The sequence below is a fragment of the Hyla sarda genome, unplaced genomic scaffold, assembly GCF_029499605.1.
Source record: "Hyla sarda isolate aHylSar1 unplaced genomic scaffold, aHylSar1.hap1 scaffold_85, whole genome shotgun sequence".
In the NCBI taxonomy this organism is placed as follows: domain Eukaryota; kingdom Metazoa; phylum Chordata; class Amphibia; order Anura; family Hylidae; genus Hyla; species Hyla sarda.
In genome coordinates this window covers 373,186-395,354 of record NW_026610877.1, presented here as the reverse complement: position 1 = coordinate 395,354, position 22,169 = coordinate 373,186, and the positions used below count along the sequence as shown (strand labels likewise).

Genomic DNA, 22,169 nt, shown 5'->3' with positions numbered 1-22,169 from the left:
GAGCTTAACGCAGCCGGAGGTCGGGACGGGTAAGGTAATTAAGAGAAGGAGGCCTCGGGGGGTGGGGGGCATTGTAATGTGGATCAACAGGAAAACAGTCACATGTTCCGTTCAGTGCGCCAAGGCCCGTAGAGACTGCGATAACAATGGGGCCCCTAATAACATGTGAGACCTAAGGGGCCACAGTACATCCCTTTAGTTAAACCCAGAGCAGCACTCCGTAATTCATAGGATAACGCAACACTCAGCTCTGGGGATCCCACAATGCACTAGTAGGCTTCTGAAGCTCTAAGGGCGCATGGGAAACAAGATACAATGACGTATATGAGAGCGAATCATATAGAGAGTAACATGAAGACAAGTATCCACGGCTTTACCTGCAGCAGACAAGCATAGTGCACTACAATAATACAAAGTACAAACCAGACTACATTCTGTGGATACAATGTAACAGATCTATAGAGGACAGGGAGGCCACATCATATACAGAGAAACATTATACATAGAGTGCGATGAGGTCACAAGTATCTGCTGCTTTATCTGCCGCAGACCAGCATTGTGCACACAATCCAACAAGAAATGATACAAAGTACAAACCAGACTACATTCTGTGGATACAATGTAACAGATCTATAGAGGACAGGGAGGCCACATCATATACAGAGAAACATTATACATAGAGTGCGATGAGGTCACAAGTATCTGAAGCTTTATCTGCCGCAGACCAGCATTGTGCACACAATCCAATAATAAATCATATAAAGTACAAACCAGACTACATTCTGTGGAGACAATGTAACAGATCTATAGAGGACAGGGAGGCCACATCATATACAGAGAAACATTATACATAGAGTGCGATGAGGTCACAAGTATCTGCTGCTTTATCTGCCGCAGACCAGCATTGTGCACACAATCCAACAAGTAATGATATAAAGTACAAACCAGACTACATTCTGTGGATACAATGTAACAGATCTATAGAGGACAGGGAGGCCACATCTTATACAGAGAAACATTATACATAGAGTGCGATGAGGTCACAAGTATCTGAAGCTTTATCTGCCGCAGACCAGCATTGTGCACACAATCCAATAATAAATCATATAAAGTACAAACCAGACTACATTCTGTGGAGACAATGTAACAGATCTATAGAGGACAGGGAGGCCACATCATATACAGAGAAACATTATACATAGAGTGCGATGAGGTCACAAGTATCTGAAGCTTTATCTGCCGCAGACCAGCATTGTGCACACAATCCAACAAGAAATGATACAAAGTACAAACCAGACTACATTCTGTGGATACAATGTAACAGATCTATAGAGGACAGGGAGGCCACATCATATACAGAGAAACATTATACATAGAGTGCGATGAGGTCACAAGTATCTGAAGCTTTATCTGCCGCAGACCAGCATTGTGCACACAATCCAATAATAAATTATATAAAGTACAAACCAGACTACATTCTGTGGATACAATGTAACAGATCTATAGAGGACAGGGAGGCCACATCATATACAGAGAAACATTATACATAGAGTGCGATGAGGTCACAAGTATCTGCTGCTTTATCTGCCGCAGACCAGCATTGTGCACACAATCCAACAAGAAATGATACAAAGTACAAACCAGACTACATTCTGTGGATACAATGTAACAGATCTATAGAGGACAGGGAGGCCACATCATATACAGAGAAACATTATACATAGAGTGCGATGAGATCACAAGTATCTGCTGCTTTATCTGCCGCAGACCAGCATTGTGCACACAATCCAACAAGAAATGATACAAAGTACAAACCAGACTACATTCTGTGGATACAATGTAACAGATCTATAGAGGACAGGGAGGCCACATCTTATACAGAGAAACATTATACATAGAGTGCGATGAGGTCACAAGTATCTGAAGCTTTATCTGCCGCAGACCAGCATTGTGCACACAATCCAACAAGTAATGATATAAAGTACAAACCAGACTACATTCTGTGGATACAATGTAACAGATCTATAGAGGACAGGGAGGCCACATCATATATAGAGAAACATTATACATAGAGTGCGATGAGGTCACAAGTATCTGCTGCTTTATCTGCCGCAGACCAGCATTGTGCACACAATCCAACAAGTAATGATATAAAGTACAAACCAGACTACATTCTGTGGATACAATGTAACAGATCTATAGAGGACAGGGAGGCCACATCATATACAGAGAAACATTATACATAGAGTGCGATGAGGTCACAAGTATCTGAAGCTTTATCTGCCGCAGACCAGCATTGTGCACACAATCCAATGTAACAGATCTATAGAGGACAGGGAGGCCACATCATATACAGAGAAACATTATACATAGAGTGCGATGAGGTCACAAGTATCTACTGCTTTATCTGCCGCAGACCAGCATTGTGCACACAATCCAACAAGAAATGATACAAAGTACAAACCAGACTACATTCTGTGGATACAATGTAACAGATCTATAGAGGACAGGGAGGCCACATCATATACAGAGAAACATTATACATAGAGTGCGATGAGATCACAAGTATCTGCTGCTTTATCTGCCGCAGACCAGCATTGTGCACACAATCCAACAAGAAATGATACAAAGTACAAACCAGACTACATTCTGTGGATACAATGTAACAGATCTATAGAGGACAGGGAGGCCACATCTTATACAGAGAAACATTATACATAGAGTGCGATGAGGTCACAAGTATCTGAAGCTTTATCTGCCGCAGACCAGCATTGTGCACACAATCCAACAAGTAATGATATAAAGTACAAACCAGACTACATTCTGTGGATACAATGTAACAGATCTATAGAGGACAGGGAGGCCACATCATATATAGAGAAACATTATACATAGAGTGCGATGAGGTCACAAGTATCTGCTGCTTTATCTGCCGCAGACCAGCATTGTGCACACAATCCAACAAGTAATGATATAAAGTACAAACCAGACTACATTCTGTGGATACAATGTAACAGATCTATAGAGGACAGGGAGGCCACATCATATACAGAGAAACATTATACATAGAGTGCAATGAGATCACAAGTATCTGCTGCTTTATCTGCCGCAGACCAGCATTGTGCACACAATCCAATGTAACAGATCTATAGAGGACAGGGAGGCCACATCATATACAGAGAAACATTATACATAGAGTGCGATGAGGTCACAAGTATCTACTGCTTTATCTGCCGCAGACCAGCATTGTGCACACAATCCAACAAGAAATGATACAAAGTACAAACCAGACTACATTCTGTGGATACAATGTAACAGATCTATAGAGGACAGGGAGGCCACATCATATATAGAGAAACATTATACATAGAGTGCGATGAGGTCACAAGTATCTGAAGCTTTATCTGCCGCAGACCAGCATTGTGCACACAATCCAACAAGAAATGATACAAAGTACAAACCAGACTACATTCTGTGGATACAATGTAACGTTTCAGGAGCTGGTGAGGGCCACATTATACAAAGTAAAATTGAATGTATATATTATATGTATATATCCGCTGCTTTCCCTGCCGCAGACCAGCATTGTGCACTTAATCCAATAAGAAATTAAGCAAAGTAGAGAATGTGATTCCTCTGGATACAATGTAACCTTTCCTTAGAGGCCGGGGAGGGAGCTGGCGAGGGCCACAGCACATCCGGACAGGTAAGTGCTGGAGGCGGCGGGGGTGGGCTGCTCATCTGGGCTATTCCCCCACAATAGAGAAGTTCAGCCGGGGGTCTCGGGGGACCGGATGCTCCGGAGTGCTCGTCTCGCTGCTCAGACTTATGAAAGAAACACCTGTTATAATGAGAGAGAGACAACAATGGAGGCGAATGGAGGGGTGGGGAACGGGAGACGAGAGAAAGCGCCAGATAGTGCCGAGTAAATGGCATCCGGCCGTCCCCGCTGTCACCACAGCCAAATCTGAATGTCGTCTCTAGAGTGTCAGCTCTGCAGCCGAGGCGGGGAATAACAGTGCAACCGGCAGAGCTGAAAGGTAAAGAGTGAGTCTGGTATGAAGGGCCCCACTAGGGAGTAATGGGGGATGGTAATTCACCACTTGGGGGTCCGCACCCCTTCATACACAGTAAGGGCCACGCTGGGCCCCATCATGTAAGGTGGGGGGGGGGGGGGTTTGGATTCACCATCCTCGTTATAAATCACCAGAGATCCTACTAACGGCTGCAAAAACATACAAAACTTACAGGGGGTAAGAACCGGTGCAAATCAGGAGCGGGACGCCAGCACTCCGCAGGACACACCCCATGCACACACATTATACACTCACATATACAGTACACACATACAGGACACACACATTATACACTCACATATATACAGTACACACCCCATTATACATGATCATACACTATATACACATATACAGTACATACCCCATTATACCCGATCATACACTATATACACACATACAGGAAACACGTTATACACTCACACATATACAGTACACACCCCATTATACATGATCATACACTATATACACACATACAAGACCCACACGTTATACACTCACATATACAGTACACACCCCATTATACATGATCATACACTATATACACACATACAGGACACACGTTATACACTCACACATATACAGTACACACCCCATTATACATGATCATGCACTATATACACATATACAGTACACACCCCATTATACATGATCATACACTATATACACACATACAAGACTCACACGTTATACACTCACATATACAGTACACACATACAGGACACACACGTTATACACTCACACATATACAGTACACACCCCATTATACATGATCATACACTAAATACACATATACAGTACACACCCCATTATACATGATCATACACTATATACACACATACAAGACTCACACGTTATACACTCACATATACAGTACACACCCCATTATACATGATCATACACTATATACACACATACAGGACACACGTTATACACTCACACATATACAGTACACACCCCATTATACATGATCATACACTATATACACACATACAAGACCCACACGTTATACACTCACATATACAGTACACACCCCATTATACATGATCATACACTATATACACACATACAGGACACACGTTATACACTCACACATATACAGTACACACCCCATTATACATGATCATGCACTATATACACATATACAGTACACACCCCATTATACATGATCATACACTATATACACACATACAAGACTCACACGTTATACACTCACATATACAGTACACACATACAGGACACACACGTTATACACTCACACATATACAGTACACACCCCATTATACATGATCATACACTAAATACACATATACAGTACACACCCCATTATACATGATCATACACTATATACACACATACAAGACTCACACGTTATACACTCACATATACAGTACACACATAGAGGACACAAATACACCTTCATACACTCACTATGTCCTGAGCTCATACACCTTTCTACACTCACTTTGTCCTGAGCTCATACACCTTTATACACTCACTATGTCCTGAGCTCATACACTCACTATGTCCCGAGCTCATACACCTTCATACACTCATTATGTTCTGAGCTAATACACCTTCATACACTCACTTTGTCCTGAGCTCATACACCTTTATACACTCACTATGTCCTGAGCTCATACACCTTCATACACTCACTATGTCCTGAGCTCATACACCTTCATACACTCACTATGTCCCGAGCTCATACACCTTCATACACTCACTATGTCCCGAGCTCATACACCTTCATACACTCACTATGTGCCAAGCTCATACACCTTCATACACTCACTATGTCCCGAGCTCATACACCTTCATACACTCACTATATGCCGAGCTCATACACCTTCATACACTCACTATGTCCCGAGTTCATACACTCACTATGTGCCGAGCTCATACACCTTCATACACTCACTAGGTCTCGAGCTCATACACCTTCATACACTCACTATATGCCGAGTTCATACACTCACTATCTCCCGAGCTCATACACCTTCATACACTCACTATCTCCCGAGCTCATACACCTTCATACACTCACTATGTCCTGAGCTCATACGCCTTCATACACTCACTATGTCCGGAGCTCATACACTCACTATGTCCCGAGCTCATACACTCACTATGTCCTGAGCTCATATACCTTCATACACTCACTATGTCCCGAGCTCATACACCTTCATACACTCACTATGTCCCGAGCTCATACACCTTCATACACTCACTATATGCCGAGCTCATACACCTTCATACACTCACTATGTGCCGAGCTCATACACCTTCATACACTCACTATCTCCCGAGCTCATACACCTTCATACACTCACTATGTCCTGAGCTCATACGCCTTCATACACTCACTATGTCTGGAGCTCATACACTCACTATGTCCTGAGCTCATACACCTTCATACACTCACTTTGTCCTGAGCTCATACACCTTCATACACTCACTATGTCCCGAGCTCATACACCTTCATACACTCACTATGTGCCGAGTTCATACACTCACTATGTCCCGAGCTCATACACTCACTATGTCCTGAGCTCATACACCTTCATACACTCACTTTGTCCTGAGCTCATACACCTTCATACACTCACTATGTCCCGAGCTCATACACCTTCATACACTCACTATGTGCCAAGCTCATACACCTTCATACACTCACTATGTCCCGAGCTCATACACTCACTATGTCCCGAGCTCATACACCTTCATACACTCACTATATGCCGAGCTCATACACCTTCATACACTTACTATGTCCCGAGCTCATACACCTTCATACACTCACTATGTGCCGAACTCATACACCTTCATACACTCACTATGTCCCGAGCTCATACACCTTCATACACTCACTATATGCCGAGCTCATGCACCTTCATACACTCACTATATGCCGACCTCATACACCTTCATACACTCACTATGTCCCGAGCTCATACACCTTCATACACTCACTTTGTCCCGAGCTCATACACCTTCATACACTCACTTTGTCCCGAGCTCATACACCTTCATACACTCACTATGTCCCGAGCTCATACACTCACTATGTCCCGAGCTCATACACCTTCATACACTCACTTTGTCCCGAGCTCATACACCTTCATACACTCACTATGTCCCGAGCTCATACACCTTCATACACTCACTATGTCCCGAGCTCATACACCTTCATACACTCACTATGTCCTGAGCTCATACGCCTTCATACACTCACTATGTCTGGAGCTCATACACTCACTATGTCCTGAGCTCATACACCTTCATACACTCACTTTGTCCTGAGCTCATACACCTTCATACACTCACTATGTCCCGAGCTCATACACCTTCATACACTCACTATGTGCCGAGTTCATACACTCACTATGTCCCGAGCTCATACACTCACTATGTCCTGAGCTCATACACCTTCATACACTCAATTTGTCCTGAGCTCATACACCTTCATACACTCACTATGTCCCGAGCTCATACACCTTCATACACTCACTATGTGCCAAGCTCATACACCTTCATACACTCACTATGTCCCGAGCTCATACACTCACTATGTCCCGAGCTCATACACCTTCATACACTCACTATATGCCGAGCTCATACACCTTCATACACTCACTATGTCCCGAGCTCATACACCTTCATACACTATGTGCCGAACTCATACACCTTCATACACTCACTATGTCCCGAGCTCATACACCTTCATACACTCACTATATGCCGAGCTCATACACCTTCATACACTCACTATGTCCTGAGCTCATACGCCTTCATACACTCACTATGTCCAGAGCTCATACACTCACTATATCCTGAGCTCATACACCTTCATACACTCACTATGTCCCGAGCTCATACAACTTCATACACTCACTATGTCCTGAGCTCATACACCTTCATACACTCACTATGTCCCGAGCTCATACAACTCCATTACCTGCTTCCCCTTTAAGACTGCTGAGGGCGAGTGCCGGGAGCGGAGCCTTTGCTCGGTTCGGCTGATTAGTATCGATGTGACGGTGACGCCATCCTGAGTGTTAAGGACTCCGCATCTCCACGGAGGACGCCGGCTCCCAGCACTTCAGTACACGAATAATTATCCGCTTTGTTTCTATATTGTGGAGGTTTTTTTGTTCCTGCGTCTTATCTCAAGGCTACTCAGCGCAACAATAGAAGCCGCCGCCGTGTGAGACGCAACTTCGCCAAACACCTGATTTCAATTATTTCTCTATCGCTAATTACTATTCACTCCGGCAAATGCCGCGATCGCCAGGTGCCAACTACTCCGGTGCCTCTACACAAAAGAATGTATGCTGAGGTACCGGTAGTAGAGCTGATCCTGTCACCAACTGTGCACCGGAGCACACGTAACGTATAGATGTGACCTGCAGTCCTATGTAACACCACAGATAACACAGTGATAACTCTCTGAGTACAGATAATGTATAGATGTGACCTGCAGTCCTATGTAACACCACAGATAACACAGTGATAACTCTCTGAGTACACATAACGTATAGATGTGACCTGCAGTCCCATGTAACACCACAGATAACACAGTGATAACTCTCTGAGTACACATAACGTATAGATGTGACCTGCAGTCCCATGTAACACCACAGATAACACAGTGATAACTCTCTGAGTACAGATAATGTGTAGATGTGACCTGCAGTCCTATGTAACACCACAGATAACAGTGATAACTCTCTGAGTACAGATAATGTATAGATGTGACCTGCAGTCCTATGTAACACCACAGATAACAGTGATAACTCTCTGAGTACAGATAATGTATAGATGTGACCTGCAGTCCTATGTAACACCACAGATAACACAGTGATAACTCTCTGAGTACAGATAATGTATAGATGTGACCTGCAGTCCTATGTAACACCACAGATAACAGTGATAACTCTCTGAGTACAGATAATGTAGTAGATGTGACCTGCAGTCCTATGTAACACCACAGATCACACAGTGATAACTCTCTGAGTACAGATAATGTATAGATGTGACCTGCAGTCCTATGTAACACCACAGATAACACAGTGATAACTCTCTGAGTACAGATAATGTAGTAGATGTGACCTGCAGTCCTATGTAACACCACAGATAACAGTGATAACTCTCTGAGTACAGATAATGTATAGATGTGACCTGCAGTCCTATGTAACACCACAGATAACAGTGATAACTCTCTGAGTACAGATAATGTATAGATGTGACCTGCAGTCCTATGTAACACCACAGATAACAGTGATAACTCTCTGAGTACAGATAATGTATAGATGTGACCTGCAGTCCTATGTAACACCACAGATAACACAGTGATAACTCTCTGAGTACAGATAATGTATAGATGTGACCTGCAGTCCTATGTAACACCACAGATAACACAGTGATAACTGTCTGAGTACAGATAATGTATAGATGTGACCTGCAGTCCTATGTAACACCACAGATAACACAGTGATAACTCTCTGAGTACAGATAATGTATAGATGTGACCTGCAGTCCTATGTAACACCACAGATAACACAGTGATAACTCTCTGAGTACAGATAATGTATAGATGTGACCTGCAGTCCTATGTAACACCACAGATAACAGTGATAACTCTCTGAGTACAGATAACGTATAGATGTGACCTGCAGTCCTATGCAACACCACAGATAACAGTGATAACTCTCTGAGTACAGATAATGTATAGATGTGACCTGCAGTCCTATGTAACACCACAGATAACACAGTGATAACTGTCTGAGTACAGATAATGTATAGATGTGACCTGCAGTCCTATGTAACACCACAGATAACACAGTGATAACTCTCTGAGTACAGATAATGTATAGATGTGACCTGCAGTCCTATGTAACACCACAGATAACACAGTGATAACTCTCTGAGTACAGATAATGTATAGATGTGACCTGCAGTCCTATGTAACACCACAGATAACAGTGATAACTCTCTGAGTACAGATAACGTATAGATGTGACCTGCAGTCCTATGCAACACCACAGATAACAGTGATAACTCTCTGAGTACAGATAATGTATAGATGTGACCTGCAGTCCTATGTAACACCACAGATAACAGTGATAACTCTCTGAGTACAGATAATGTATAGATGTGACCTGCAGTCCTATGTAACACCACAGATAACACAGTGATAACTCTCTGAGTACAGATAATGTATAGATGTGACCTGCAGTCCTATGTAACCCCACAGATAACAGTGATAACTCTGAGTACAGATAATGTATAGATGTGACCTGCAGTCCTATGTAACACCACAGATAACAGTGATAACTCTCTGAGTACAGATAATCTATAGATGTGACCTGCAGTCCTATGTAACACCACAGATAACAGTGATAACTCTCTGAGTACAGATAATGTATAGATGTGACCTGCAGTCCTATGTAACACCACAGATAACAGTGATAACTCTCTGAGTACAGATAATGTATAGATGTGACCTGCAGTCCTATGTAACACCACAGATAACACAGTGATAACTCTCTGAGTACAGATAATATATAGATGTGACCTGCAGTCCTATGTAACACCACAGATAACACAGTGATATCTCTCTGAGTACAGATAATGTATAGATGTGACCTGCAGTCCTATGTAACACCACAGATAACACAGTGATAACTCTCTGAGTATAGATAATGTAGTAGATGTGACCTGCAGTCCTATGTAACACCACAGATAACAGTGATAACTCTCTGAGTACAGATAATGTATAGATGTGACCTGCAGTCCTATGTAACACCACAGATAACAGTGATAACTCTCTGAGTACAGATAATGTATAGATGTGACCTGCAGTCCTATGTAACACCACAGATAACAGTGATATCTCTCTGAGTACAGATAACGTATAGATGTGACCTGCAGTCCTATGCAACACCACAGATAACAGTGATAACTCTCTGAGTACAGATAATGTATAGATGTGACCTGCAGTCCTATGTAACACCACAGATAACACAGTGATAACTCTCTGAGTACAGATAATGTATAGATGTGACCTGCAGTCCTATGTAACACCACAGATAACAGTGATAACTCTCTGAGTACAGATCATGTATAGATGTGACCTGCAGTCCTATGTAACACCACAGATAACACAGTGATAACCCTCTGAGTACAGATAATGTATAGATGTGACCTGCAGTCCTATGTAACACCACAGATAACACAGTGATAACTCTCTGAGTACAGATAATGTATAGATGTGACCTGCAGTCCTATGTAACACCACAGATAACAGTGATAACTCTCTGAGTACAGATAATGTATAGATGTGACCTGCAGTCCTATGTAACACCACAGATAACAGTGATAACTCTCTGAGTACAGATAATGTATAGATGTGACCTGCAGTCCTATGTAACACCACAGATAACACAGTGATATCTCTCTGAGTACAGATAATGTATAGATGTGACCTGCAGTCCTATGTAACATCGCAGATAACACAGTGATAACCCTCTGAGTACAGATAATGTATAGATGTGACCTGCAGTCCTATGTAACACCACAGATAACACAGTGATAACTCTCTGAGTACAGATAATGTATAGATGTGACCTGCAGTCCTATGTAACACCACAGATAACACAGTGATAACTCTCTGAGTACAGATAATGTATAGATGTGACCTGCAGTCCTATGTAACACCACAGATAACAGTGATAACTCTCTGAGTACAGATAATGTATAGATGTGACCTGCAGTCCTATGTAACACCACAGATAACACAGTGATAACTCTCTGAGTACAGATAATGTATAGATGTGACCTGCAGTCCTATGTAACACCACAGATAACACAGTGATAACTCTCTGAGTACAGATAATGTATAGATGTGACCTGCAGTCCTATGTAACACCACAGATAACACAGTGATAACTCTCTGAGTACAGATAATGTATAGATGTGACCTGCAGTCCTATGTAACACCACAGATAACAGTGATAACTCTCTGAGTACAGATAATGTATAGATGTGACCTGCAGTCCTATGTAACACCACAGATAACAGTGATATCTCTCTGAGTACAGATAATGTATAGATGTGACCTGCAGTCCTATGTAACACCACAGATAACAGTGATAACTCTCTGAGTACAGATAATGTATAGATGTGACCTGCAGTCCTATGTAACACCACAGATAACAGTGATAACTCTCTGAGTACAGATAATGTATAGATGTGACCTGCAGTCCTATGTAACACCACAGATAACACAGTGATAACTCTCTGAGTACAGATAATGTATAGATGTGACCTGCAGTCCTATGTAACACCACAGATAACAGTGATAACTCTGAGTACAGATAATGTATAGATATGACCTGCAGTCCTATGTAACACCCCAGATAACAGTGATAACTCTCTGAGTATAGATAATGTGTAGATGTGACCTGCAGTCCTATGTAACACCACAGATAACAGTGATAACTCTGAGTACAGATAATGTATAGATATGACCTGCAGTCCTATGTAACACCACAGATAACAGTGATAACTCTCTGAGTACAGATAATGTATAGATGTGACCTGCAGTCCTATGTAACACCACAGATAACAGTGATAACTCTCTGAGTACAGATAATGTATAGATGTGACCTGCAGTCCTATGTAACACCACAGATAACAGTGATAACTCTCTGAGTACAGATAATGTATAGAGGTGACCTGCAGTCCTATGTAACACCACAGATAACACAGTGATAACTCTCTGAGTACAGATAATGTATAGATGTGACCTGCAGTCCTATGTAACACCACAGATAACACAGTGATAACTCTCTGAGTACAGATAATGTATAGATGTGACCTGCAGTCCTATGTAACACCACAGATAACACAGTGATAACTCTCTGAGTACAGATAATGTATAGATGTGACCTGCAGTCCTATGTAACACCACAGATAACAGTGATAACTCTCTGAGTACAGATAATGTATAGATGTGACCTGCAGTCCTATGTAACACCACAGATAACACAGTGATAACTCTCTGAGTACAGATAATGTATAGATGTGACCTGCAGTCCTATGTAACACCACAGATAACAGTGATATCTCTCTGAGTACAGATAATGTATAGAGGTGACCTGCAGTCCTATGTAACAGCACAGTGACAGGTGAGATCTGCTATATCTGGTATGACATATGGATTGTCACTGCTCCCCCATTAGCCGGGCTCTGATCTGTCACATGGTATACGGCGCAGTCATGGCGGTGGCAGACAGCGGTATTTTACTCTTCAGTATTATGTGAACATATTGTGACAACCATCACTCAACACCGGGAAGAAGAAGAATACGGAAGAGCAGAGATGGAATATTATATAGGAAGGGGGTGCAGGAGTATTATGTGGGGGTGCAATATAAATTAAAGTGATGTTATATAAAATAATATAATACACAGTGATGTAATATAATATAATACACAGTGATGTAATATAATATAATACACAGTGATGTAATATAATATAATACACAGTGATTATAATATAATATGTGATGTAATATAATATAATGTGATGTCATATAATGTAATATAATATAATGTGATGTCATATAATGTAATATAATATAATGTGATGTCATATAATGTGATGTAATATAATATAATGTAATATAATATAATGTGATGTCATATAATGTGATGTAATATAATATAATGTAATATAATATAATGTGATGTCATATAATGTGATGTAATATAATGTGATGTAATATAATGTGATGTAATATAATGTGATGTCATATAATGTGATGTAATATAATATAATGTCATATAATATAATGTGATGTCATATAATGTGATGTCATATAATGTGATGTAATATAATATAATGTAATATAATATAATGTGATGTCATATAATGTGATGTAATATAATATAATGCGATGTTATATAATGTGATGTAATATAATGTGATGTAATATAATGTGATGTAATATAATGTGATGTAATATAATATAATGTCATATAATATAATGTGATGTCAGATAATGTGATGTAATATAATATAATTTGATGTCATATAATGTGATGTAATATAATATAATGTCATATAATATAATGTGATGTCATATAATGTGATGTCATATAATATAATGTGATGTAATATAATGTGATGTAATATAATATAATGTCATATAATATAATGTGATGTCATATAATGTGATGTAATATAATATAATGTGATGTCATATAATGTGATGTAATATAATATAATGTCATATAATATAATGTGATGTCATATAATGTGATGTAATATAATATAATGTAATATACGGTAATATAATGTGATGTCATATAATGTGATGTAATATAATATAATGTGATGTCATATAATGTGATGTAATATAATATAATGTCATATAATATAATGTGATAATATAATGTGATGTCATATAATGTGATGTAATATAATATAATGTGATGTCATATAATGTGATGTAATATAATATAATGTCATATAATATAATGTGATGTCATATAATGTGATGTCATATAATATAATGTGATGTCATATAATGTGATATAATATAATGTGATGTCATATAATGTGATGTCATATAATGTGATGTCATATAATGTGATGTAATATAATATAATGTAATATAATATAATGTGATGTCATATAATGTGATGTCATATAATGTGATATAATATAATGTCATATAATATAATGTGATGTCATATAATGTGATGTAATATAATATAATGTAATATAATATAATGTGATGTCATATAATGTGATGTAATATAATATAATGTCATAAAATGAAGAGATGTCCAGTGCAGGTTCCAAGCAATACGAAATATTTATTCAGCAGTAACACGACATGATGATAGGTAGGTGACGCGTTTCAGCCACAATCTGCGGCCTTAGCCGCAGATTGTGGCTGAAACGCGTCACCTACCTATCATCATGTGGTGTTACTGCTGAATAAATATTTCGTATTGCTTGGAACCTGCGCTGGACATCTCTTCATTTTATATTATTATACGAGTTGTGGTTCAGTCTCGTCCGAGACGCAGAAAGGGCGTACGAGTGAGCTGTGCCTAACACTTTGGACTTTGTTATAATATAATGTCATATAATATAATGTGATGTAATATAATATAATGTAATATAATATAATGTGATGTCATATAATGTGATGTAATATAATATAATGTCATATAATATAATGTGATGTCATATAATGTGATGTAATATAATATAATGTGATGTAATATAATATAATGTAATATAATATAATGTGATGTCATATAATGTGATGTTATATAATATAATGTAATATAATATAATGTAATATAATATAATGTGATGTCATATAATGTGATGTTATATAATATAATGTAATATAATATAATGTGATGTCATATAATGTGATGTAATATAATGTGATGTAATATAATATAATGTGATGTCATATAATGTGATGTCATATAATGTGATGTCATATAATGTGATGTCATATAATATCATGTAATATAATATAATGTGATGTCATATAATGTGATGTAATATAATATAATGTGATGTAATATGATATAATGTGATGTCATATAATGTGATGTCATATAATATAATGTAATATAATATAATGTGATGTCATATAATGTGATGTTATATAATATAATGTAATATAATATAATGTGATGTCATATAATGTGATGTAATATAATGTGATGTAATATAATATAATGTGATGTCATATAATGTGATGTCATATAATGTGATGTCATATAATGTGATGTCATATAATGTGATGTCATATAATATAATGTAATATAATATAATGTGATGTCATATAATGTGATGTAATATAATATAATGTAATATAATATAATGTGATGTAATATAATATAATGTGATGTAATATGATATAATGTGATGTCATATAATGTGATGTCATATAATGTGATGTCATATAATGTGATGTCATATAATATAATGTGATGTCATATAATGTGATGTAATATAATATAATGTAATATAATATAATGTGATGTCATATAATGTGATGTAATATAATATAATGTGATGTAATATAATATAATGTAATATAATATAATGTGATGTCATATAATGTGATGTTATATAATATAATGTAATATAATATAATGTGATGTCATATAATGTGATGTCATATAATGTGATGTAATATAATATAATGTGATGTCATATAATGTGATGTCATATAATGTGATGTCATATAATGTGATGTCATATAATATAATGTAATATAATATAATGTGATGTCATATAATGTGATGTAATATAATATAATATAATGTAATATAATATAATGTGATGTCATATAATGTGATGTCATATAATATAATGTAATATAATATAATGTGATGTCATATAATGTGATGTAATATAACAGTATCGGCTCTGTGGGTTCCCAGCGTCAGTCTGCTGACAATCAGCCATTGATAATCCGGTTACATTGTTTCTCTCATCTCTATAGAAGTCGTCGCTTTGATTTCCTCTTTTTATCTAAGTTCTGGAAACGCCTTTGAAGTTGGACACAGGACGGACGTCTTCCGGGCCGGTGACAAATGATGTCATTATTCCGCTGCCGGGGTCTCTCCGGGGTGATTGTCCTAATAATAATGGATTCAAGATGCGGCCTCATGAGAGTGTGCTGGCGCTGATGGGGTTAAGCGCCCCTCCCCCTCTTGTCCCTTTTGTTTTTTGATGTGCGGGTTCCCAGGCGATTATGGGAGGGCGGGGTCTGATAACTGATAGCTCATCAGCTGGGACGCTTCTGTGAGAAACAATTGTCCCCGTGGCTGCGCCGGCGCGCTCGCCTGTTTGGGAAAAGGTTGTCGAGTCATGGGAAAAGCGTCCGAGGACTGGAGGGCGGGGGGGCCGGGGCCGTCCCCATGTTTACAAGACGGAGGAAAACAGCTGCTGCTGACACATGGCCGGGATCGGAGGGCTGGGCGTGGCGTCACGTGACGCATCAGAAAAACTGCCGTGCCCGTTACAATATCCTCAGCTGCAACCGTAAACTGTACAAAGTCTTACAGCGACCTAACCCCCCCCCCCCCCCCAATCCGTTTTACATCCTTTATACAAACTTGTCCCAATTACGACTGTAAAAGGCGCCTGCAGCGGTGGTGGCGGTGATTTCCTTTTTCTCAATGATTAAAACAAAAGACAAAATCTCCCAGAGAAGGTACTAATGAATCACTGCAGCCAGAATGGAAGCGGCGACTTTATGTATAATCGCAACGAGGAGGAGGATTGTTAAACCGTCTTCACGTAGTTACGGCCCGTCCACGAAATTTAGAATTCACAAAATAAAATCAAAAGTTTTCAGCAGATGCTGCTGAACATAATCTTCATATTGTTATAGTTTTCCTTTGTATTGTTTTGTCACATAGTCATTTTGTTATGTTATATAGTCATTTTGTATTGTTACAGACTTTTCGATTGTATTGTTATTTCGTTATTTTGTATTGTTATAGAGTTTGCTACTGTATTGTTATATAGTTTGTTGGTATTTTTTTATTGTTATAAGGTTTTCTTTTGTATTGTTATATAGTTTGTATGTATTGTTGTATTGATCTCTTTTGTATTGTTATATAGTTATTTTGTACTGTTATAGAGTTTTCTTTTGTATTGTTATATAGTTTGTTTGTATTGTATTGTTTTCTTTTGTATTTTTATATCGTTTGTTTGTTTGTATTGTATTGTTTTCTTTTGTATTGTTACATTGTTTGTTTGTATTGCTGTATTGTTTTCTTTTGTATTGTTATATAGTTTGTATGTATTGTTGTATTGATCTCTTTTGTATTGTTATATAGTTTGTTTGTATTGCATTGTTCTCTTTTGTATTGTTATATAGTTTGTATTGCTGTATTGTTTTCTTTTGTATTGTTATATAGTTTGTTTGTATTGTTATACAGTTTATTTGTATCTTTGTATTGTTTTCTTTTGTATTGTTATATAGTTATTTAATATTGTTATATAGTTATTTTTACATTTTTGTATAGTTTTCTTTTGTATTGTTCCTTTTTTTTTTTTTTTAGGTTAACCCTTTACCAAGGTGATGACTAAATAAGTCCAACAGTTAGGACTAGAGATGAGCGAGCTTACAGTAAATTCGATTCATCAGGAACTTCTCGGCTCAGTGTTTGCTGACTTTTCCTGCATAAATTAGTTCAGCTTTCCGGTGCTCCCGTGGGCTGGAAAAGGTGGATACAGTCCTGGGAGACTCTTTCCTAGGACTGTATCCACCTTTTCCAGCCCACCGGAGCACCTGAAAGCTGAACTAATTTATGCAGGAAAAGTCATCAACTGCCGAGCCGAGAAGTTCGTGATGAATCGAATTTAATGTAAGTTCGCTCATCTCTAGTTAGGACCCATGTCCTCTGTGGCACTCAAGGTATGCTGGGAGTTGTAGTTGTGGTAAGACACAGGTTGGAGATGACGATTGTACACGATCCCCACTCATGTGGCGGGCACAGTTGCGCACAATGGGTGTAAAACAATATGGCCGCTGTGCTCTGTGTCACAGACCCTTCATGCTGCAGGTCTTGGCCTCATACTCATATTTAGATCCATTTCCACAGATTTTAAGGAGAACTCCACCTTCTGTCAGAAAAATACACATTGTAGGGTCCATGACTGGAGCACCTCACCGATATCCTAAATGTGTAAATAAATTCTTGGAGGGGACCAGGGCTCTAGAGATCCCACCTGTATGACATCCCAGGAGAGCGGCGGGGGTGGAGTTCCCCTTTAAGAACAGTAGTTGGTTTCCTCACCTGTATTTGCTGCTGGAGCAGGTTAATCTTATGCTGTTGCTGCAGGAGCTGCTGCTGTTGTCGTGCGATCTGCAAAATAAAAAGCGAATACAGGTTAATAATGGCGCCAAACTTACAGGGCGGAGCTCATTGTACTGCCAGCCTTGGCCTGAGCTCTGTAGTGATGGGATGTGATGTGGACAGTGATGTGAGATGTGATGTGGATGTGATGTTATGTGGACAGTGATGTGGACAGTGATGTGGATGTGATGTGAGATGGGATGTTATGTGGACAGTGATGTGGACAGTGATGTGGATGTGATGTGGACAGTGATGTGGATGTGATGTGAGATGGGATGTTATGTGGACAGTGATGTGAGATGTGATGTGAGATGGGATGTTATGTGGACAGTGATGTGGACAGTGATGTGAGATGTGATGTGGACAGTGATGTGAGATGGGATGTGAGATGGGATGTTATGTGGACAGTGATGTGGACAGTGATGTGAGATGTGATGTGGATGTGATGTTATGTGGACAGTGATGTGGACAGTGATGTGGATGTGATGTGAGATGGGATGTTATGTGGACAGTGATGTGAGATGTGATGTGAGATGGGATGTTATGTGGACAGTGATGTGGACAGTGATGTGAGATGTGATGTGGACAGTGATGTGAGATGTGATGTGAGATGGGATGTTATGTGGACAGTGATGTGGACAGTGATGGGATGTTATGTGGACAGTGATGTGGACAGTGATGTGAGATGTGATGTGGACAGTGATGTGATGTGGACAGTGATGTGAGATGGGATGTGATGTGGTCAGTGATGTAAAATGTGATGTGGACAGTGATGTGAGATGTGATGTGAGATGGGATGTTATGTGGACAGTGATGTGAGATGTGATGTGGACAGTGATGTGAGATGTGATGTGGACAGTGATGTGGACAGTGATGTGAGATGTGATGTGGATGTGATGTTATGTGGACAGTGATGTGGACAGTGATGTGAGATGTGATGTGGATGTGATGTTATGTGGACAGTGATGTGGACAGTGATGTGGATGTGATGTGGACAGTGATGTGAGATGTGATGTGGACAGTGATGTGAGATGTGATGTGATGTGAGATGGGATGTTATGTGGACAGTGATGTGGACAGTGATGTGATGTGGACAGTGATGTGAGATGGGATGTGATGTGGACAGTGATGTGAGATGTGATGTGGACAGTGATGTGAGATGTGATGTGGACAGTGATGTGAGATGTGATGTGGACAGTGATGTGGACAGTGATGTGAGATGTGATGTGGATGTGATGTTATGTGGACAGTGATGTGGACAGTGATGTGGATGTGATGTGAGATGGGATGTTATGTGGACAGTGATGTGGACAGTGATGTGGATGTGATGTGGACAGTGATGTGGATGTGATGTGAGATGGGATGTTATGTGGACAGTGATGTGAGATGTGATGTGAGATGGGATGTTATGTGGACAGTGATGTGGACAGTGATGTGAGATGTGATGTGGACAGTGATGTGAGATGGGATGTGAGATGGGATGTTATGTGGACAGTGATGTGGACAGTGATGTGAGATGTGATGTGGATGTGATGTTATGTGGACAGTGATGTGGACAGTGATGTGGATGTGATGTGAGATGGGATGTTATGTGGACAGTGATGTGAGATGTGATGTGAGATGGGATGTTATGTGGACAGTGATGTGGACAGTGATGTGAGATGTGATGTGGACAGTGATGTGAGATGTGATGTGAGATGGGATGTTATGTGGACAGTGATGTGGACAGTGATGGGATGTTATGTGGACAGTGATGTGGACAGTGATGTGAGATGTGATGTGGACAGTGATGTGATGTGGACAGTGATGTGAGATGGGATGTGATGTGGTCAGTGATGTAAAATGTGATGTGGACAGTGATGTGAGATGTGATGTGAGATGGGATGTTATGTGGACAGTGATGTGAGATGTGATGTGGACAGTGATGTGAGATGTGATGTGGACAGTGATGTGGACAGTGATGTGAGATGTGATGTGGATGTGATGTTATGTGGACAGTGATGTGGACAGTGATGTGAGATGTGATGTGGATGTGATGTTATGTGGACAGTGATGTGGACAGTGATGTGGATGTGATGTGGACAGTGATGTGAGATGTGATGTGGACAGTGATGTGAGATGTGATGTGATGTGAGATGGGATGTTATGTGGACAGTGATGTGGACAGTGATGTGATGTGGACAGTGATGTGAGATGGGATGTGATGTGGACAGTGATGTGAGATGTGATGTGGACAGTGATGTGAGATGTGATGTGGACAGTGATGTGAGATGTGATGTGGACAGTGATGTGGACAGTGATGTGAGATGTGATGTGGATGTGATGTTATGTGGACAGTGATGTAGACAGTGATGTGAGATGTGATGTGGATGTGATGTTATGTGGACAGTGATGTGGACAGTGATGTGGATGTGGATGTGGACAGTGATGGGATGTGATGTGAGATGTGATGTGGACAGTGATGTGGACAGTGATGTGATGTGGACAGTGATGTGAGATGTGATGTGGATGTGATGTTATGTGGACAGTGATGTGGACAGTGATGTGGACAGTGATGGGATGTGATGTGAGATGTGATGTGGACAGTGATGTGAGATGTGATGTGGATGTGATGTGATGTGGACAGTGATGGGATGTGATGTGAGATGTGATGTGGACAGTGATGGGATGTGATGTGGACAGTGATGTGATGTGGACAGTGATGTGGACAGTGATGGGATGTGATGTGGACAGTGATGTGGACAGTGATGGGATGTGATGTGGACAGTGATGTGATGTGGACAGTGATGTGGACAGTGATGAGATGTGATGTGGACAGTGATGTGGACAGTGATGAGATGTGATGTGGACAGTGATGTGGACAGTGATGAGATGTGATGTGGACAGTGATGTGGACAGTGATGTGGACAGTGATGGGATGGGATGTGGACAGTGATGTGATGTGGACAGTGATGTGGACAGTGATGTGATGTGGACAGTGATGTGGACAGTGATGGGATGTGATGTGGACAGTGATGTGGACAGTGATGGGATGTGATGTGGACAGTGATGTGATGTGGACAGTGATGTGGACAGTGATGGGATGTGGACAGTGATGTGGATGTGATGTGGACAGTGATGGGATGTGATGTGAGATGGGATGTGATGACAGTGATGTGGATGTGATGTGGACAGTGATGT

General features: G+C 39.9%; 1 protein-coding gene across 2 annotated transcripts in view; it reads right to left on the bottom strand.

Annotated features, from left to right (window-relative positions):
* LOC130347721 (transcription factor SOX-5-like) overlaps positions 1-22,169 on the bottom strand; it is a 335,063-nt gene that overhangs the window by 149,136 nt on the left and 163,758 nt on the right. For both annotated transcript variants that reach the window (XM_056554667.1, XM_056554668.1), the window contains exon 5: positions 18,930-18,998. In XM_056554667.1, the coding sequence (XP_056410642.1) occupies positions 18,930-18,998 (69 nt within the window). The remainder of the gene's footprint in view (positions 1-18,929; positions 18,999-22,169) is intronic.